At 38.1% G+C, this 18836-nt stretch overlaps 4 protein-coding genes across 7 annotated transcripts; 2 read left to right on the forward strand and 2 right to left on the reverse strand.

The window, feature by feature from the left end:
• The first annotated feature begins 285 nt into the window (after positions 1-285).
• LOC106648943 (V-type proton ATPase catalytic subunit A) lies at positions 286-6583 on the forward strand. 2 transcript variants are annotated; one of them, XM_014366147.2, is made up of 6 exons: positions 286-610; positions 2353-2439; positions 2515-2993; positions 3070-4076; positions 4154-4343; positions 4436-6583. In XM_014366147.2, exons 2-6 carry the CDS (start codon positions 2367-2369, stop codon positions 4526-4528), a joined length of 1842 nt encoding a protein of 613 aa, XP_014221633.1. In that variant the 5' UTR covers positions 286-610; positions 2353-2366; the 3' UTR covers positions 4529-6583. The 2 variants fall into 2 exon arrangements, with proteins under 2 accessions (XP_014221633.1, XP_014221634.1); XM_014366148.2 differs by lacking the exon at positions 286-610 and adding an exon at positions 1605-1779.
• A 70-nt stretch (positions 6584-6653) lies between these two features.
• On the reverse strand, positions 6654-10415 carry LOC106648945 (upstream stimulatory factor 2). Of its 3 annotated transcripts, none has more exons than XM_023457783.1 (5): positions 9357-10415; positions 8749-8819; positions 8395-8666; positions 8167-8319; positions 6654-8077 (listed from the first exon to the last, which is right to left on the reverse strand). In XM_023457783.1, the coding sequence occupies exons 1-5, from the start codon at positions 9521-9523 to the stop codon at positions 7865-7867; spliced, it is 876 nt and encodes a 291-aa protein (XP_023313551.1). In that variant the 5' UTR covers positions 9524-10415; the 3' UTR covers positions 6654-7864. The 3 variants fall into 3 exon arrangements, with proteins under 3 accessions (XP_023313551.1, XP_014221637.1, XP_014221638.1); XM_014366151.2 differs by having other exon boundaries at positions 6655-8077; positions 8167-8331; XM_014366152.2 differs by having other exon boundaries at positions 6656-8077; positions 8167-8331; positions 8749-8816.
• A 450-nt stretch (positions 10416-10865) lies between these two features.
• LOC106648946 (DNL-type zinc finger protein-like) lies at positions 10866-12115 on the forward strand. Its single transcript, XM_014366153.2, has one exon. It carries the CDS (start codon positions 11137-11139, stop codon positions 11725-11727), a length of 591 nt encoding a protein of 196 aa, XP_014221639.1. The 5' UTR covers positions 10866-11136; the 3' UTR covers positions 11728-12115.
• Positions 12116-12199: 84 nt separating this feature from the next.
• Positions 12200-16855, reverse strand: LOC106648944 (docking protein 2). The gene is made up of 3 exons (XM_014366149.2): positions 15963-16855; positions 14865-15038; positions 12200-14806 (listed from the first exon to the last, which is right to left on the reverse strand). Exons 1-3 carry the CDS (start codon positions 16035-16037, stop codon positions 13436-13438), a joined length of 1620 nt encoding a protein of 539 aa, XP_014221635.1. The 5' UTR covers positions 16038-16855; the 3' UTR covers positions 12200-13435.
• Between the last annotated feature and the right edge of the window lie 1981 nt (positions 16856-18836).

The raw sequence follows: 18836 nt of genomic DNA on the forward strand, positions 1-18836 counted from the left end.
AAATTTCATTTTAACCTATTGTAAACGACCTATTATAAAGTGTATATTTTTCGTCGAATCATGCCATACACGTTATCCTATATCGTTTGGTATTGTCACGCGCACGATAAGACTCGAGTGACATGGGACGCAATTCGAAATTCGTAATTTGGCGCCAAGCTGCGCCGACGCAGACGAAAGTGCTCGGCGCGTCCGCCGGGCGCAAGACGACGGGGCACACGTGCAGTCAGCTGACCAGCACCTGCCATCATCGTATTCGACACCAACACAAGCACACGTCAACTCACACACACAACGTCGAATCGCGAGCAGCATTCAGCAGCGTCGTGGACAGATTATAACACACGGAGCATACAGAATAAGCATAATATCCGTAGCTCTCTCTAGATCAGTCAGTCTGTGTATTGCTGTACGTAGACACGCACACACACACACATACTTGTAGCGACGAATTTGCGCGAGAGTGTGCAGTGCGAGCGAGCAATTGCAAGTCCCCTGCGAGAGTCGAGTTGAAAACTCGTGTGGCCCGAAAAACACTGCAGAAGTCTTGTGCGAGCTAAGGCATCGAGACTCCAAAAGTCCAAGTATCATCGTTTGAAAAAAGCACCAGGTAAGCCAGCCATATCGCATTCGCGTAAACACTCACTGCAAACGAGCGTTATAATTTTGGCGTCGCGAATCCCAAGTTCTGGCATCCATGTAGTATCTATATATGCATATACGAGCCCACTGTGCTAGCTCTGTGTATATACGTGCTCCACTACTGCTGATATCGATCGTGTGCGTGCTCGACTATGCGCCATCGTAACTTTCGGTTGAAAAATCGCCTCGTAAAAACAGCCATAACAATTCCCGAAAGCTGCCTTCACGTGTTATTGATTACAGCTTGTAAACGCTCTTGCAAGCTGCACGCATCGACGACGGGGCCCCCCATAGAGAAGCCCCCGAAATAGCAGACGCGCTCGATCATATCTACGACACGACAATCGAATTTTAAATAACAAAACGACCCAAAGTTTCGAGCGTGACGTGCACCGCGATGCTTCTGCTACGCTAATATAACACCCTCGGCCTATTGTTGTTAAACAAATGTCGCGAAAGTATGCGTGACTCGTTGGGTAAAACCAAAAAATACGTGCGGCGACAGTCTATGGCTCGCGCTTTTTAAATGCAAAAAACTTCATCCTTGCTCGCAATTAAAAGCTTTACGTGACTCCTAGCGCTGCGCAAATAGATTAGCATTTTTCGGAGTCGAGCAACGTCGCTCCATTTTAGAAGACTTTAAAATCAATATAAATCACCTGCTAGGCTTAATTGCTATCGCCCAAACAACAATTAGCGACTCCACGAACTCGTCATAGTCACAAGCATGGACGCGCGAGATAAGACAAACCTTAATGGCAAAGTGTGTATACGCGGCATTATAATTGACGGCGAGCTTCGTTTTCGCTGCTGCTGCAGCCACAACGCAACATACTTACAATACATATAGACACAATACGTACAATATCATTGCTCGTCCGTGTGCTCTGTCTCTTTTTCTCTTTAATAACGCGGCGCGACGTTGATACAGCACATCGCAGGCAGCAGCGCTCCGCGGGCTACGCCTTATATACCAAGCATCGGTACTCACGTGAGAGCAGCAAGCCAGCGCCGAGAGCGCATAGTGTTGGTGAAGCTCGTGAGCCATCAAGACAGTCTGTCTCTGAGATCCGCGACATTCGTTGACGTCTCTCGCCCCCGCACTGTTGTTTGCTTTTATTTCGACCATTGCCCAAGGTATGCTTTGCTTTTTTCTCTTCTCTCTGCATTTCTCCGATGGATTTTATTTTATCCTAAAACGGGAATGCAGTGGTGATAAAGACGTTTCTTCCTCTTTGCGTATTGTGACACAATCGAGATATCGCGAATTTCGGAGTCTTCTGCTTCAACAAGTGTTTTCGTTTCTCTTCTTTTTTCGTACCATATTTTTCAAAAGCTTGACGATAATTCGTGAAAAATTTGTGAATTTCGTTGGCCTCGTCGGTAACGTTGAAGCAAAGCTAAGCGACAAAATAATATTCGATTCTGCAGCACTATCGCGACGTACGAGTTTCTCATGTGAGAACGAGACGTACGTCACGTGATTGTTCAATCGAGCGAATTACTTTGCTTTTACATGCTGAATTCGCTCAACTTTTTTGCTTTTGTTGGCTACTATTACTTTAATTTTTTTATAATTATCACTTGTGCATTCAGTTCAATGCAGTTGATTTTTTTTTATCCTTAAAAATCAATTGTGGCCATTACTGATTAATTAGCGATCAGCTGATATGAATTCTTGATTAAAGTGAAGTATTCATCTATTTCCAGATTAAAAACTCAAAATGACGTTGCCCAAGATGTCCAATGAGGAGAGGGAGGCTAAGTTTGGATATGTCTATGCTGTTTCTGGACCTGGTGAGCTTTTAAAAGTTTCTAAAATTCTATTTCATAAAGCATTGTAATATTACAATAAATAATTTTCTATTTTAGTCGTTACGGCAGAGAAAATGTCTGGATCAGCTATGTACGAGTTGGTGCGTGTAGGCTATGATGAGCTTGTAGGAGAAATCATTCGTCTCGAAGGAGACATGGCTACCATTCAGGTTTATGAAGAAACCAGCGGTGTTACTGTTGGAGACCCTGTCTTACGTACTGGTAAACCCTTGTCAGTAGAACTTGGACCTGGTATTCTTGGCAGTATTTTTGATGGTATCCAACGTCCATTGAAAGACATCAATGAACTTACACAATCCATTTACATCCCTAAAGGTGTTAATACACCATCTCTTTCTCGCACACACCAATGGGATTTCAACCCAATGAATATTAAAATTGGCAGTCATATCACTGGTGGAGATATTTATGGTCTTGTCCATGAAAATACCTTGGTAAAACATAAAATGATGTTGCCACCCAAAAATAAGGGTACCGTTGTTTATGTTGCTCCTGCTGGAAACTACACCGTTGAAGTAAGCATTTGATTGAATCAATATTCAGTGTGAACTTTGCTATCTTCAAATTTGTATACAAATTTTTCTTTTTCAGGACGTCATTCTGGAAACAGAATTCGACGGAGAGAGGACCAAATACACTATGCTCCAAGTGTGGCCTGTACGTCAACCAAGACCAGTCACAGAGAAATTGCCGGCCAATCACCCTCTGCTAACTGGACAGCGTGTTTTGGACTCCCTGTTCCCCTGCGTACAAGGTGGTACCACCGCCATTCCCGGAGCTTTCGGTTGCGGCAAGACCGTCATCTCGCAAGCTCTGTCCAAGTACTCCAACTCGGACGTCATCATCTACGTCGGTTGCGGTGAGCGTGGTAACGAGATGTCCGAGGTACTTCGTGACTTCCCCGAGCTGACCATCGAACTCGACGGCGTGACCGAGTCCATCATGAAGCGTACCGCTCTGGTCGCCAATACATCCAACATGCCTGTCGCTGCTCGTGAGGCTTCCATCTATACCGGAATCACCCTGTCCGAGTATTTCAGAGACATGGGTTACAACGTGTCCATGATGGCTGACTCGACGTCTCGTTGGGCCGAAGCTCTTCGAGAAATCTCTGGTCGTCTGGCTGAGATGCCTGCCGATTCCGGTTACCCAGCCTATCTCGGTGCTCGTCTTGCCAGTTTCTACGAGCGTGCCGGACGCGTCAAGTGTCTGGGTAATCCAGACCGCGAGGGCTCGGTCAGTATTGTCGGCGCCGTATCCCCACCCGGTGGTGACTTCTCTGATCCCGTGACCAGCGCCACCCTCGGTATTGTCCAAGTGTTCTGGGGTCTCGACAAGAAGCTCGCCCAGCGCAAGCACTTCCCGTCCATCAACTGGCTCATCTCTTATAGCAAATACCTCCGTGCTCTGGACGATTTCTATGACAAGAACTTTCAAGAGTTCGTGCCTCTGCGTACCAAAGTCAAGGAGATCCTCCAGGAGGAAGAAGATCTTTCCGAAATTGTGCAATTGGTCGGTAAAGCGTCGCTCGCCGAGACGGACAAGATTACTCTTGAGGTTGCCAAGCTTCTTAAGGACGATTTCTTACAGCAAAACAGGTGATTAAATTTGCTTTTTATATTTTTTAAGCGATAGTTTGTTTTTTACTAATATGTCTATGTTTTTTATCTCACAGTTACTCTCCTTACGATCGCTTCTGCCCATTCTACAAAACCGTCGGTATGTTGAGAAACATGATTGCTTTCTACGACATGTCCCGACATGCCGTTGAGTCGACAGCCCAGTCTGATAACAAAATCACATGGAACGTCATCCGAGATAGCATGGGAACGATTCTATATCAGCTCAGCTCTATGAAATTCAAGGTAATTTATTAATGCCTCAAGGAAAAAATGTTCCATTGCTATATCATGCCATAACACACACATATAATTTATCATAAACTAATTATTTTCAGGACCCTGTGAAAGACGGCGAAGCTAAGATTAGACAAGACTTCGACCAATTACATGAAGATATTCAGCAAGCTTTTAGAAATCTAGAAGATTAAATTTTTGCAATATGTGTGAAATGTGCAAGATGTGTTCAAGTGTATGCGTGTATGTATGTATTAATGCAGGGCTGGAGAGTCTGTCAATTTATTGAATGAACTTTCCAAAAATAGTTGTTATAGTATCGTATCGATTACTTTATTTAAAGATTTTATTTATATTTTTCTTTTAAAAGAAACAATAATTTCCTAAAAGGAACGATGAAATGTAAGCAAAAAATATATCTCATGTTTGAAAGAAATCGTCACTTGAACTACATTTGTATTTTAAAATCCAGTATTTGAAATACTTTTGTATTTCTTAGAGTATTTTACCCCATAGAAGCGTAACAAGAATCTATACTTGAATATGTATTTCATTACATGTGTTTTATGTACAAATGTATTTGTATTTTAATTTTTTTGAAAATTTCCTCAGCCCTGTAAGTATGAATATTCAAATTATTTCGCCAGGGCTAAGCCTAATGGTTTAAATTATGTTAAAACTACAGATATAGATTAAATTACTGTTAAATACATAAGATATCGTAATAGTTATTGCTACAATGAAATGAAAACCGTAGATACTGACCTTCACAGTATGAAATGGTAATCCAATTAAAAACTCAATGAAAACATAAAGAAAAATACATTTTTGGAGTTTCAATGAATTGATATGAAAAACATGCCGCTACTACGAATTGTTGCACGGAATCACGAGTTAAAAATTACACGCAAACTTTCTCTTATATTGTATGATTTCTGAGTTTTCACATATTGTCCTAATTGAAGTAAATTATGAAGCTGTGCTTCCAATGAGGTGAATAATGCCGTGTATAAGATATCAGAACTATCCAAAAAAAATAAGCAATGAACAATAATCACTTGGTAGGAATTGTTCAGGTTGATATGGTCTAATGTAGAGATTAAAAGCGTCCGCAAGAGAAAGTACGTAGATTCCAGTCTGGCTTTAGAGAGAATATTTTTCAACGAAAGCTATAACGATCGGTTCCAGTTTTCGTTTTTTTTTCATAGTTTAAGATGCCATAATATATATTTTCAGAGGTAATCAATTTTCCAATACAAAACTGTTGCACAGAGTATAATCAAGCTTTCTAGATTATAATGTAGTTTGTCTCCTTCGAACGTTTTGAAAGATTATACCTATATTACTTCTTGTCCCGCAGACACACGCATATCGATACTTATCAATGTTAATCGATCTCGTTAAGGTTGATTTCATGTTTCACACGATGTTCCAATTGAATACCTTTGTTATTTTTTGTAAAAATTCTAACATAATCTCAAATTTGTATATATAAAAAAAATCATATTGCCATAGAGTATCGTCCACCCGAAAATAACTATTAGGACAATAAACGAAGAACGAGACGGTACCCGTATGGTGTTTAACTTGGTCAATGTGAAATCAGTTTTATCCTTCTTCATACATTCTAAATACGACGGATCTAAAAAGCTGCAGCTCGAATTTCTGCAGTCTTCGATATTATGTCAATGTTTCCCTGAACAAAGAATATATGCAATTTTTCAATGGCGTAAAATTCACCAACTCGAAATCATACCTATTGTTGAAAATCGTCTCATTTATAAAGGGCTCAATCGATTTTCAAGTGTCCAATAAGTGCACACATATTATTATCAATGAAAGTTATTTAATGGGCCTTCAACGTTTATGCGCACTGTTCTGATACGTTTGTCACACGATACGTTGGTGCGAAGTATTATAGTTATTGTTTGCTGTATGTCATGCATATTAAAGAAAGTATGATTAACATGGAAAAATGTATAACAGAAATTATACCAAGATCGTTGATGAAATATGATATTATGTTTAATATTAAACTATAATGTTGGTGAATTGTGCGAAAAAATGGAAATATATTAATAAGGACAGACCGAAAAGCTTTGCTGTGATGAAAACACAAGAAAAATTTCATGAAAGTACAACATCAGAAAGAATATAGGACTTCGCTCTAGCTGTCCAGTTTCAGCAGCTTCAATATCGTTTCCATTGTATAATATGTAAAAAAAATCAATAAAATGCTATGCACAATATATAAAGATTAATTATTTATGCTTGTACATGATGGGAAAGTAAAATTTGAGCTCATATTAGGATTTTAAATATTTCTTTTAATAGTAATATAACAATAACCACGCGATATATTTACATTAACGATATTATACAGTCATAAATTGAGGTCATATAAGGTGAGTTAATTTTTTTCATAACGGTTCATTCACATCAAGAAAATTATTTTATAATTGTTTGGTATTTTTGATAAGATTTCTTCACCTTAAACTTAATGGGTCAAGTAGTATTGCATTCACGTAATATACCATATTTATCAACTCATATTAAACTCAATGCAAAAGCTTTCACGAACAATTTCAACAATAAAAATACAGAGCTCCTAAACTTTTGTAATCATAATTATGAATACATTGAGAGTTCAATTATATGTTGGTACAAACTTATAACAGAATTTTCATAAAAATGAAACAAGGGTGTCAATCAAACTGCAATTTCACATGACACCGATATGTGCATATATACACATTCAAATATGTAGGCATAAATATACAGCACAACAAGATACTTTCACATTCATTTAGAACAACACTTTTTTTACAATTAGGCTCTATTTTACGAACAAGATTTTTGTAATTACCATCTTTGTTGTAACAAACGTCTTGCCAAATTATTTAGAATTAAAAATCAAATAGGATTTAAAATGTGGTTTCTACTAGTAATAAAAAAATATTAATATAAAAAAAATTTTAATTACCACAAAATTTTTAATATTTTTAAATAATTAAAAATTATAATAAATATATTATACACAATGATCAAAAATATTCAAAAATTCTCCTATTTACAAACATGATTTTGATGGAAAAATTATTTTTACACTTTTCAAGGCATCTTCATCTAAAAATATTATTGTTTGTGTGACAATGCAATTAACTGCATTTAATCCTAAATATTCATTAAACTTTTAAACACACAGTTTGGTGCTCATCAAGAAAACTGCTTAATACAAGAGAGAAAAATAGGCACTATACAATCTTGTTGCTTTAAATTTATAATTTTACCACATTGTGAGTAAACTTAAAGTCTTTACAGTATTAACATGTGGTATATCACAGAAACCTAAAAGACTTATCATCTTCTTGATTTCAAGCAGCACATTCATTTAGATTTAAAATGAACACAATATGGCACTAACACTTCTTAGGGTAAAGTATATAATTTTTACAATAATTCATAAGCAGTTTTCCTTAAAAGCTGATTTACAAACTAGTAATGTTTCTAAATTAATATAAATTTTATTTCTAAGGAAGTATACTATCTGGACTTCCATGAGATATAGGTAATTGTGACTTCAAGCTTAAATTTTCACGCCTCAGTTGAGTAACTAATTGTTTCAAAGCAATAACTTCCTGGCGTAATTTTTCATTTTCATGCGAACATTTGACCATTTCTTGCTGTGATGTTTTTAATTCTGTTATATATTCACATGCTTTGGCTAAAATACCACCTTTACTCTATAAAAAAAGAATATTAATAGTAATTAGTTGACTCAAACTGTTGAATAAGTGCAAAATTTTAATTTGTTTATGCATCTTTTACTCACTTGTGTTTCATAATTGGCTTTACCAGAACCTTCACCACCACTTCCACTGCCATTTGATGAGCTACATTCAGGAATTATTTTCCCAAGTTCGGAAATCCAATTATTAATTTTGTCTCTTCGTCTGCGCTCTACCATGTTGTGTGTTGCTCGCCTCTTATCATCCCTCTATAAATGAACAAATTTGAACAAATAGGAGATGGATAAGAAGTAATTTAGAAAATTGCGTACCTTCGTTTTTTTTAGAGACGTAGGAGGTTGTTCAATTTGCAATGTTGCTGCCGCTCTTGGAGCTAATACGGACCTAGATGTTTGGGCAGTTGTATATACATCATTGGCATTCCCAATGACATAGAACTGACCATTGATAGGAGTTGTTAAGACTTGGAGTGGCGCTTGAGTTACAGGAAGATCAATGTCTTGAGAAGCTCCTCCATTGACTTGAACCACTCTGTAAGTCATAGATTGTTCATACTGACAATCATCATCTACGACTGCATCTCCTGCAAATACGTTTTAAAAATTTAAATCTCTGTTCATTTTGCATGGAGCCATTATTATAATCATTCAGTTTCTCTCACTAACCATCACAGTCAACTATTTCTGCTTCTTCTATGACAATGGAATTGTCAGATTTAATGATTGGTCCATTACTACTGAAACAAGATAAATTTCTCATTACTGTTGCTTCTGAAAAAATTCAATAAACTCAATAACAATGGAAACTTGATATCCTGTGGTGCTTCTACGATAACAGATCGATTTTATTGAGCGAGACATAATAAAAAGCGAGCTTATAAACACTCAGTTTTATCAGTGGGCGAAAAAAAAAACGATCGAAGCGCAAACATTAATTAAAAGTAGAGGGAGTCGGAGTATAAAGAGCGCTTTTCCAGTCGCATCGAGCATAAAAACAGCGTGTGTATAGGCATTAATTGCGTGCGGCCCGCGATGCACGAGCGTGATCATTATAGTGGAAAAACGGAGAGTTCCATCGTCGCTTCGTGCATCGCGCGCGCGGTATATACGCGGTGGCACACGGGTAACGTGACCTTGAGAGCTCGCGACCGTCGAAGAGTTGATATTACAGCAGCGTGGGTCCGTGCGTGCGCGCCCATTTACATCGGACGCACAGCCAGCAGCATGCAGCGCGTTAACGTATCGCGAGAATCTGGTTATGTGGACTCGCTCACCTGGACTCCGGGCTCTCGAGATGCTGCTCGAGCATATCCATGATCGATGGATGATCGGCTGTTATGATTAGCTCGTCTTCCTCGAGATTTTGCGGCTGAAGCTGAGCATTTGAATTTCGGGGACGTTTCTCACGTGAGTTGGTCACGGGACTCTGCGCCGAGGTCATGTGGGACTTTTTTCAAGTATATCGCACGGCCGCTTCAAGCTGATAGGGCAACACGCTCGGCTGTGCTCGGCAAGATGGCTGAACGCGTACGATACGTGCCTGACTGCTAGTGGCAGCAGCAGCAAATTGGAACTGCGTACGATATATGTAGGTATAGCCGAAGCAGCAACGCGATTCTGTACACACGGATCAGTCACTGTTTGCGCCTGTGTAGGTGTCGACTGCTCTGTTATACATTCGCACACACACACAAACGCCTCCGACTGCTGCTGTCTCAATAATATACACACAAGCGCGTGTTGATCTTTGAGCGCGCGCCGTCCGTCCGTCCGTCCGTCTTCTGCTGCTGCAACAGTTTTTTGTGTATATTACGTTATGACGCGCGGCGCGTGCTATGTATAAGTACGCGATTGCTCGGCAGTCGACGACGACGACGACTCCGAAAATCGAGCGTATACGATTCGAGCGCGCGACGACTGCACTTACAGTGCAGCAGTGGTATTATATTAATGCCAGAGCGAGCGATCTCGTGCCACGGATAAGCAGCAACGCGATCCATTTATACATTGCGCTCGTATAACTATATATTGCGCTACTACTTGCAATGGCCTGCTTTACTGCCTGCAACTCGGACGTGTGCATATACATACATAATATTACATGTATAAGGCTCATCGATTTTCCCGCGACTCTTATATATGCGATGCATGTGCATTAGATGTAATTCCGCCGAGAGGTAGTCAGCGCGCGCGTGCTTCGCCCTCGGCTCGGTGTCTTGAGCTTAAAAGCGGCTTTTATTTTAATACAAAAACGCGCGCCATATTTAATCGCCCTACATGTTATGCTCGCGAGCTTCGCAATAATGCTAAATGCGCATGCAGACAACAATTTATTTACACCGTGTGTCGCTCGAGGCGTAGAGGTATATAGATGGACTCGAATACCAGCAATAAAACCGCAGATGCATAGGCATTATTTAGTAGCTAAAATAGATCGTCCGGTTGATCGATCGTTGACAATAAAGTTGCGCGCGCGCGGGAGAATTTCGCCGCCGCTGCTGCTGCTGCCGCCGTCAAGCTTCGAACACGTGTGTCGTGGGCGCTTTGTTTCTGTGTCTGCCCGTCAGCTGCTGCTGCTTCGTTCGTGTTGTTAATTACGCATGTATTATAAATCAGAAAATGTCATTATTGTAGCAATGGGACTGCAAAATTGCGCGATTGAGTAAAGAAAAGGGAGTAATCGAGTTTGTCCCGACGCATATCTCGCCTGTCAAACGAAAAATCCATCGGCCCGACAATTGGCGCCTTGTGCGTTGACTTTTGACAATTGACGAACTGACGAAACTTTTGTCCCACAGTTGCGTCACGCACCACGGTTGTGTTCCGTCATGTCAATATCACGTCGGTGTGAATTACAATACTTTAGGACATTTCGCCGACAGTTAGCGGTTATACTTTGAAGAACGCACACCGAGCGCCTGCTTTTGCTACGCTTTACGTTAGAAAGAGGTTAAGTTTTTGCAAGGTCCCGCTACAAATCAAATTCCTTATCCTTGCGCGAATTTGATATTGTATCAAGATAAAATTACGAAGATTACCTCGAGTAAAACACAAATGTTTATCATGAGACGGTGCCTTAGTGTGGGTCTTCGAACGACCCTGTCTCTGCTTCAAGAGAACGTGATAAGCATGCAAAGTCTCGGTGCTCCTTTGCTCTCGATCAAGAGAAATATGCTGACAAGAAAGTCGTCCTCGGTCGAGTACAAACCGCCCGTGGTACACGACAACACAGAGGAAGGAAGACTGTTGAGAGACCAGCTCAAGGGAAAGTTGCAATTGGCCTTCACGTGCAAAAAATGTAATTCCCGGAATCATAAAATTATCACCAAGAAAGCCTACGAGAAGGGCGTAGTCATTGTTCGCTGCGAGGGCTGCAAAAATAATCACCTTATTGCTGATAATTTGGGATGGTTCCAAGGCAGTGGGCCCAAAAATATTGAAAAGTTACTCAAAGAAAAGGGAGAACACGTTCGAAGAATCAGAGACGACAGCGAAGGATACTTTGAAGTGCTCGCTAATGAGGAGCTGAAAATGATACAACAAGCCATGAAAGAAGTTCGTTCAGAATCCTCAGAAACTCCAAAAGATCAAGAACCAGAAATACACAAACTTCAATACGAAAAAGTTGGTCAAGAGCAAAAGTAATTGAAAGTATATTGTACATTATCAATGTACATTAATATGACTAGTATTATAACACTATTATAATACTAGCCTTATTGATATGTAATTAATATGACTAGTATTTTTTATAATTGTAAGATGTGGTACGTCTGTAGAGATTTTATATATTGTAACTAGCATGTGATGAGGACTGATTGATTTATAAACAGAATTTTTAATAAAAGTTGTCAATGTTATAAAAAAAACTACAGGAGAATGTAAGTTATTTTTTCTAATGATACCTTTCACAGTACCTATGCGATAAAGCTTGCATCGTTTGCCTTGTGTTTTTCAGACAAATAAGAAACTTATTAATAGATTTATAACTGTAATATTAATATATGAATTAAATTTACTTTTTCAAACAAAACAGCATTTTTGATCCACAAATACCTTTTTGGAAGTATGTAAGATTTCATAAATTATCAGAATGGTTGTTAGCTTTAATTAATGGCCTCAAGACTAAATATTTTTTTTAAAAAAGTTCATATTCCATATCAATGAAATGTAATTTATAATAATATCAAGTAACCTAAGTTTTAAAATTATACAAAGAGAATATTATAAATGCAGATTCTTGATATCCTACATCATAATCATTCTCTTGTTATTGATTAATATGCAAAACAACATCAATGAATGACTATTAAAATATTAATAATGAAGTATCTACATTTTAAGAAATGAATCGTGAATTTAAACAACATGATAATAATAAACAATGGTTAAAATTCATTTAGCAGTACATCACTATGTTTCTTAACAATTAATGTTTAACATAAATCCTTAATTATTCCTGCAAAACTTGTTCTTCTTTACAGTATGACAAGGCACTCGTGAGACTATTTGCATTAAAAAACTGACTTGTGTTACATATCAATTGCAATTTTGATTTCTTTCATGGCAAAAAAATTTTTCATGCATCTAGTCCCTTACAACATTCTTTGGTCGCTCATGAGAGAAATATCACGATTGTACACTCTGGTATTTCAGTTAATGTATACTTTATGTATAAAAGTTGTTTCCAATATGTAAATATATATATATATAAATATACAAAATATTTGAAATACATTAAACTACTCTGATTCTTTACCAGAAAATATTTCAATGCAACAATAAAATAACAAGTATAACCATTTGACGAAGTCTTTTCATAAGTACACTGGTTTGACTCTAATTGTTGAATAATTTGACATAAATATTAAAAGAAATTTGGTTCAGTTTTCTTAAAGTCTATTTTTAACAATTATCATATAACAATTAGACACTAAATCAGAGTTTTGATTAGTCAGAGAGTGTACAAGACTTGATCTGATTTGAACAAGGAACAAGATAAATGTCACGGAAGTAAAATATAAAAATCACAATTACTTTAAAGTACATCAACATATAAAATTCTTTCTAATCTTTTTGTAAAATCATCTCGATTTTTCGAATAAATTGGAATGATTACATTTTGGAAAATATTTCAAAGTAGTTATGCCTTATATTGCAAAACACCACTTTTGATGTAAAAATTTCGATTTTTCACATTTTTTAAAAACACTAATTGGTTTGTACAACCCAGATTGTTTATAAAAAAAGAAAAAACATTATGACACGCGATAAAATGACCCTCAACAGTGCAAAACATATTAAGTTTATAAAAATGGCAGTAAAAATCAAACAACTCCTCAACCTCACCTAACTATACACGTTTGGGCTTTGACACAATGGCGTATTCAGTTTCATTGATAATTTTGTGCTTTGGCTCAGAAACGGTCGGTGATGCGAGCGAAGGAATGGATTTTTTCCTAATCATTCCGTAACCGAGATGAACGTCGTCTGCCAGTCGCACCGCATTTAAATCATCCACGAGATCGTAATTACTCGCGACGGAATTCATGTCGATTGACGGTTGTGACAAATTCTGCGAAGAATTTTGCGACATTATTGAGAAGTTCGGCGTTCTGTAGCCGGATTTACTTTTCTTATTGTAAGAGCCGAAATGCTGAAGTCTGTCGTAGTCCGGCGAATCGTTTGGGCTCGGTATGTTATGAATTATGGAAGAAGTGCTGCTTTTTACAGAGCCTTGCGGAGAGATCGGATACGACATAGTTTCATAATGTGACTCTGGCAAAATTTCCTCATTCTTCAGTTTTGTTAATTTCAGCCTTTCAGATCTCTCTGTATGAGTAACATTGTCAACACCATGAGTTTTCCAGGCGTCGTTTCGTACTTCCACTAAATCGTACGAATGTTTTTCGTCGTTAGTGACAACAATGCTCTTTTGAGAATTTTCCGGCGACGTTGGAGAATTCAATTTTCTGTACTTGATTTCTTCAAAATCAAAGGGATTTTTATCCAACTTGGTAGTGAACACTGGCTTTCGCGGAGGTTTTATGGGTTTTGGTTTGGCTGGCAATGGAGGTTTCACGGGTTCAGTCGGAGATATCGGCGTTAGAAGGGTTTTCTGGGAATTCTGAGAAGAAAACGATGCAATGTCGAGATCTATGAGATTTTTAGAAGGTGGTAGTGGCGATCGAGAGCCGGCTTCCATAGATAAGGCGGCATGAAACTGCATCTCGTTATTTTCTACAGTTGGACTATTCTCTCCTCCATTAAGTAACTGTTTCATTTTTGTTTTATTGGAAACAAAGCACCTGTAGATTTCAATTTGTTTTTCATGCTCCAAACAAAAAGCACCTTCTCCTGATCCACATCTTCTTCCTGCTTCAAAAGTAAATCTTCCTTCTCGATAACCATACTTTCTAATGTATTGGTATGGCCAAGTATATAACATTTTACTGCCATCCATCAGTTTCATTTCTGTTGCACCCACTATTAGAGTGTAATTCTTCATTAGTTCTAAACCACATTTCCTAGATGCATCAGTTGCTGCTATCCTTACTGTAAAAACACCTTCTCCGCTGGTGCAGTATAAGTCATTATCTTCTTCAACAGCTAAATTATTACAATACTCATCTTTAAAAGCAACTGATTGAAATGCATTTATCCATGTTGACATTTCTGCTTCAGAGGAGCATCCAAAGTGATAGACTCCTGTTTTAGTGAGTAACTAAAAAATATAAATGTTAATAAATATGAAATAAAAAATTTATATTATTTATACTCACAGTAAAGACATGAAGTTGATTACTGGGAGAAATTTTCACGCATGCTTCAAGCGTGATAATTTTTTGGTTGTGTTGCAGTGGAGAAGCATCTTCTTGACTCTCATGAATTTCAAGTCGTTGAATGCCATACTTGCTAGCTTTGAAGATTTGACAAAATTTTTTGTGCCAGGTTTTCTAAAAAATATGTAAAGAAATTCCATTTAATGCATTGAACCAAAATGATAACTATTTGGAATATATTAGATTTCAATATCAATATTTGGTTCATCCGTTCATTGATGAGTAACAAATTTTTTAAATATGACACCTTTGTTATTTGGCTGGGATAAAAAAAAATATGTTCAATAAGTCTTAGCACTATATCAAACAAGAAATGATTCATGCCTTACACAATTTAAATATTAGTTCATGAAGCAAGTAATATTAAATATCTTGATGTATTGCAAATGAAAATAATTAATTCTGTGAATATTTCATATTTGATAAACAATTGTCAAAATACTGGGTCAAGAATTTAAAATATGCTTTAATGATCAAATTCCAATCATGTTAAAACAAAGTTGTATTAAATTAAATGTGATCCAATATTAAAATTTTGACACAGGAAAGAATGAAGCTGATAAGGCATGTGATATTCATGTAAAAAATTTGTCTGGCCACAGTTGGCCAAGTATATAAATTATTATAATTAGCATAATAAATTCGGCACAAGACAACTTTCTAAAATATAATCGAATTTTTAGTATGCATGTGAACCCATGTGGCCATTTCCGAAAAAAGGCCCGATAAATGCTAATATCATCCAACAATTAAAAAATTGCAATACCGAATAATTCCCGACGATCTTTTTGTTTGCAAGCAAAAATGAGCGTGTTATCGAGTCGACGAAAACAGGAAAATCGTCGAACACAAAGGTTTTAGAACAAGGTGGTCCGAATTGTCGCAAAACAAAGATACCAAAAAGGATGCAGGTTATAGATTGAATGCATATATAGACTGAAACGCGCAACAGGTATATAGACAGAAAGTAAAAGAGAGAGAGAGAGAGAGAAATAGAAAGAGAGAAAGAGAAGTGCATGCATTTATATTATTACGAACCTTGAGTTGTCCGAGCATGCCCTGAGGCGGCAAGAGCAAGTATCCCTGTAGAAGCGGCTCATCTGCCTCCATCATTTAAAGCCAGGTTCTCGCTCGAACGGCAGCGATGTCAATGACAGCGACGTCAATAATCGGGCGCCTGCACCTTTGTTATTTTTCCTGCGGACGCCTCTTACTCCAAAAGAGAAAACAATGTCGATCGAGCAGTGTACACAAAAATATATGTGTGCGTAATGTGTATGTATACGTGAGTGTATAATAAGTATTCGATTGGCACTCAAGACACTTCGAGGGGGGTGCGGCAGTAAGACAGCACGATGTCGCACGTTTTAATTGAAATTATATTCTTACGCGCGAACCTATGCGTGTATCCATGCGTTATGTTTCTTGAAGTTAAAAAAATTCGTTGTCCGTGAAAAAGAAAGAAAGGAGGATGATAAAAATGCCTTGACCGCAGCAACTCGGGCTACGGCTGCACAAGCAAATCCTCTTGGCCGATTAGTAGCAGCAGCAACGACAGTGGAAGCGAGTCGGCGAGTCTAACCTCCATTCCTGCACCGATTATTCAGCCCATTTTCGCTGGGTCGATATGAGAATTTCTCGCTCTCAAACAATGCACATGCTATTTTGCTTTTGCGCTGCACACGCAGAGTGTCGACGACGACGACGACGACGAGAATGCTGCAGCTGCAACATCAGCTCGCGGAACGTTACACGATAACACAGAGCTGTCCCGCACACGCACATACACACACCGCGCACTACGAGCTACCTCTCTCTGCTGCGATCTGCACACGTTTAAAAACACACACACACACACACACGCAGAGAGAGCTGCAAAGAGAGCAGCAGCGACAGTCGACACTGACCGCACACTTACTTTGTATATTATAAATACAAGACTCGCTGAGCAGCGGCAAAGAGGCAGCAAAGCGACTGCAGCAACACACACGGCGCGTGCGAGGCCAGTTCTACATCGCGCTCGAAACTCGCGAAAGTGCCGATACATCGGCTTTTTACGACCGGGGATCGGGACCGCTGCGAGACTGTTTTACCTGTATGTAACGTATATATATGAATGTGTGCACATCCACTCACTTTCCGAGAGAGTGACAATTGTGCAACGTTCCGGAATTTCGTGAAAAATAAAAAAACACCTCTTTTCAGCTAAATTATTCATTACCGAATGTAGGAATACCGAGTAGAGTCGAGTTCGGCGATGTCATTTTACCAACTGCTCAATAGTAAAAAAGTGAAAGTAAACCGCAAGTATGTGCGATTTTTTTCAAAAAAAAATAGAGCAAAAGTTGTCGAAACCAATCTGTGCGATCGGTCGTACTCATTGAAACTCCAAAACAGAGTCGCGTGTTCAGCCCAAAAAGCTCGATAATGCACCATCACCGATCTTTGGGGTTTTTCGGGCATTGGACTATAATATGTATCTTCTCTGCGATTTTCACTCCGTTATTTAGCGAATTCTCATGACAAGATGTGGATACGAAGTCGATCGTGCGCGAAAAAAATGATAAAAGTATCCCCCACACGCGTGCACGCACACGAGTTAAACGCGCTAAACGTGCGCAATACGAGCGAGCTGTCAAAGCACGTGTGAACGATGTATAAACATAACGCGAGATATCTGTATCTGTATCAACAAAGAGGCGCGCACACCTCTATTGTGTATTATACACCTGTCATTCGAGCGCTTCGCGAGCAATCACGCGGCAATCATCAATTTCTTCTTTTTATTTTTCTTATACAGTACTCAGTAGCGTGCCCGACCCGATTGCCACTTCATTTTCGAGTGGTTTTTAAATCGTCGATAGGACGGTGTTGGTATGGGTACTTACTTATATATGGGTCAAAATAATACTTTTTTACAAAACCGTGAGCACGTATGTCACCGATTTTGACGCGCTTTTGGTATGTTATAGTACATGAAAGAAAAGTGCCAAAACCAAAATGTTGGACCCCCTCCCCCCTCCTATCCCACACTTCCGGTATAAACGTCTATTTTCTATTTATATTTATCCTGCAGCTCTGAAGTAATTAAAAACTCTGAAAAAATTCATAAAAATACTTTTCAACAATCCAAACAACCATGAATTTTTTCAGATTTTTTAAGGGGACATTCCCATTACAAATTATAAAAAAAATCACTTTTTAAATATTTTTTTTTTGAAAACTATAATTTTTATTCATTCCGAACTTTTTGGGTATTGTTTCTTACATATTAAACTACAAAAAAAATTTTTTTATGGGACTCAAGACCCATTTTGTTGGCTGTAGACGGAATTTGCTGAAATCCGTGTTTCGGCTCTTAGCAGCGATTGAGAAAAAACTACTAGTCCGATCTTTACGTTTAACGTCTAGTTTTAATCGTTACAACTTTCTCTAGAAGACAAACCTCTAAAAAATTGATATTTTCAATTTTTACGATTTTTGCACGAATTTTTCTTTAAAAAACTCTCTTCGGTGGTTATGGGGGTGAATTCACCTCTATAAAAAGAATTGGGGATGATTTTTTCAACTTTTTAGAGGTTTGTCTTCTAAAGAAAGTTGTAACGATTAAAACGAGACGTTAAACGTAAAGATCGGACCAATAGTTTTTTCTCAATCGCTGCTAAGAGCTGAAAAATGTAGTTATGAGAAAAACGCGTCCAAAGTTTTGTTCTGTACATATCGAGCATGCTAGACGCTTCGTTTAATCGGGCATAATTTTTTTTCCTTTTTGAATTTCGTTCTAAAATTTTAGCAGGATATTTTTATGATGTCAAAGAACGTTTTAACGTAAAAAAAAATTTATCGATTTTTTTTTCATTTTCAATGGGAATGTCCCCTTAATTACTTCAGGGCTGCAGGATAAATATAAAT

This window comes from Trichogramma pretiosum, unplaced genomic scaffold (genome assembly GCF_000599845.2).
Source record: "Trichogramma pretiosum strain Unisexual culture from Peru unplaced genomic scaffold, Tpre_2.0 scaffold22, whole genome shotgun sequence".
In the NCBI taxonomy this organism is placed as follows: Eukaryota; Metazoa; Arthropoda; class Insecta; order Hymenoptera; family Trichogrammatidae; genus Trichogramma; species Trichogramma pretiosum.

What these genes read in the sequence shown, in the direction of transcription:
- LOC106648943 (XM_014366147.2), top strand. Translation starts at nt 2,367, where the DNA reads ATGACGTTGCCCAAGATGTCCAATGAGGAGAGGGAGGCTAAGTTTGGA. An exon ending in CTGGAAACTACACCGTTGAA is followed by an intron (nt 2,994 to 3,069) that starts GTAAGCATTTGA and finishes TTTCTTTTTCAG; the next exon opens with GACGTCATTCTGGAAACAGA. An exon ending in TCAGCTCTATGAAATTCAAG is followed by an intron (nt 4,344 to 4,435) that starts GTAATTTATTAA and finishes AATTATTTTCAG; the next exon opens with GACCCTGTGAAAGACGGCGA.
- LOC106648946 (XM_014366153.2), top strand. Translation starts at nt 11,137, where the DNA reads ATGTTTATCATGAGACGGTGCCTTAGTGTGGGTCTTCGAACGACCCTG.
- LOC106648945 (XM_014366151.2), bottom strand. Translation starts at nt 9,523, where the DNA reads ATGACCTCGGCGCAGAGTCCCGTGACCAACTCACGTGAGAAACGTCCC. An exon ending in CTCGAGAGCCCGGAGTCCAG is followed by an intron (nt 8,820 to 9,356) that starts GTGAGCGAGTCC and finishes ATCTTGTTTCAG; the next exon opens with TAGTAATGGACCAATCATTA. An exon ending in CGTCTCTAAAAAAAACGAAG is followed by an intron (nt 8,332 to 8,394) that starts GTACGCAATTTT and finishes GTTCATTTATAG; the next exon opens with AGGGATGATAAGAGGCGAGC.
- LOC106648944 (XM_014366149.2), bottom strand. Translation starts at nt 16,037, where the DNA reads ATGATGGAGGCAGATGAGCCGCTTCTACAGGGATACTTGCTCTTGCCG. An exon ending in GCATGCTCGGACAACTCAAG is followed by an intron (nt 15,039 to 15,962) that starts GTTCGTAATAAT and finishes CATATTTTTTAG; the next exon opens with AAAACCTGGCACAAAAAATT. An exon ending in ATCAACTTCATGTCTTTACT is followed by an intron (nt 14,807 to 14,864) that starts GTGAGTATAAAT and finishes TATATTTTTTAG; the next exon opens with TTACTCACTAAAACAGGAGT.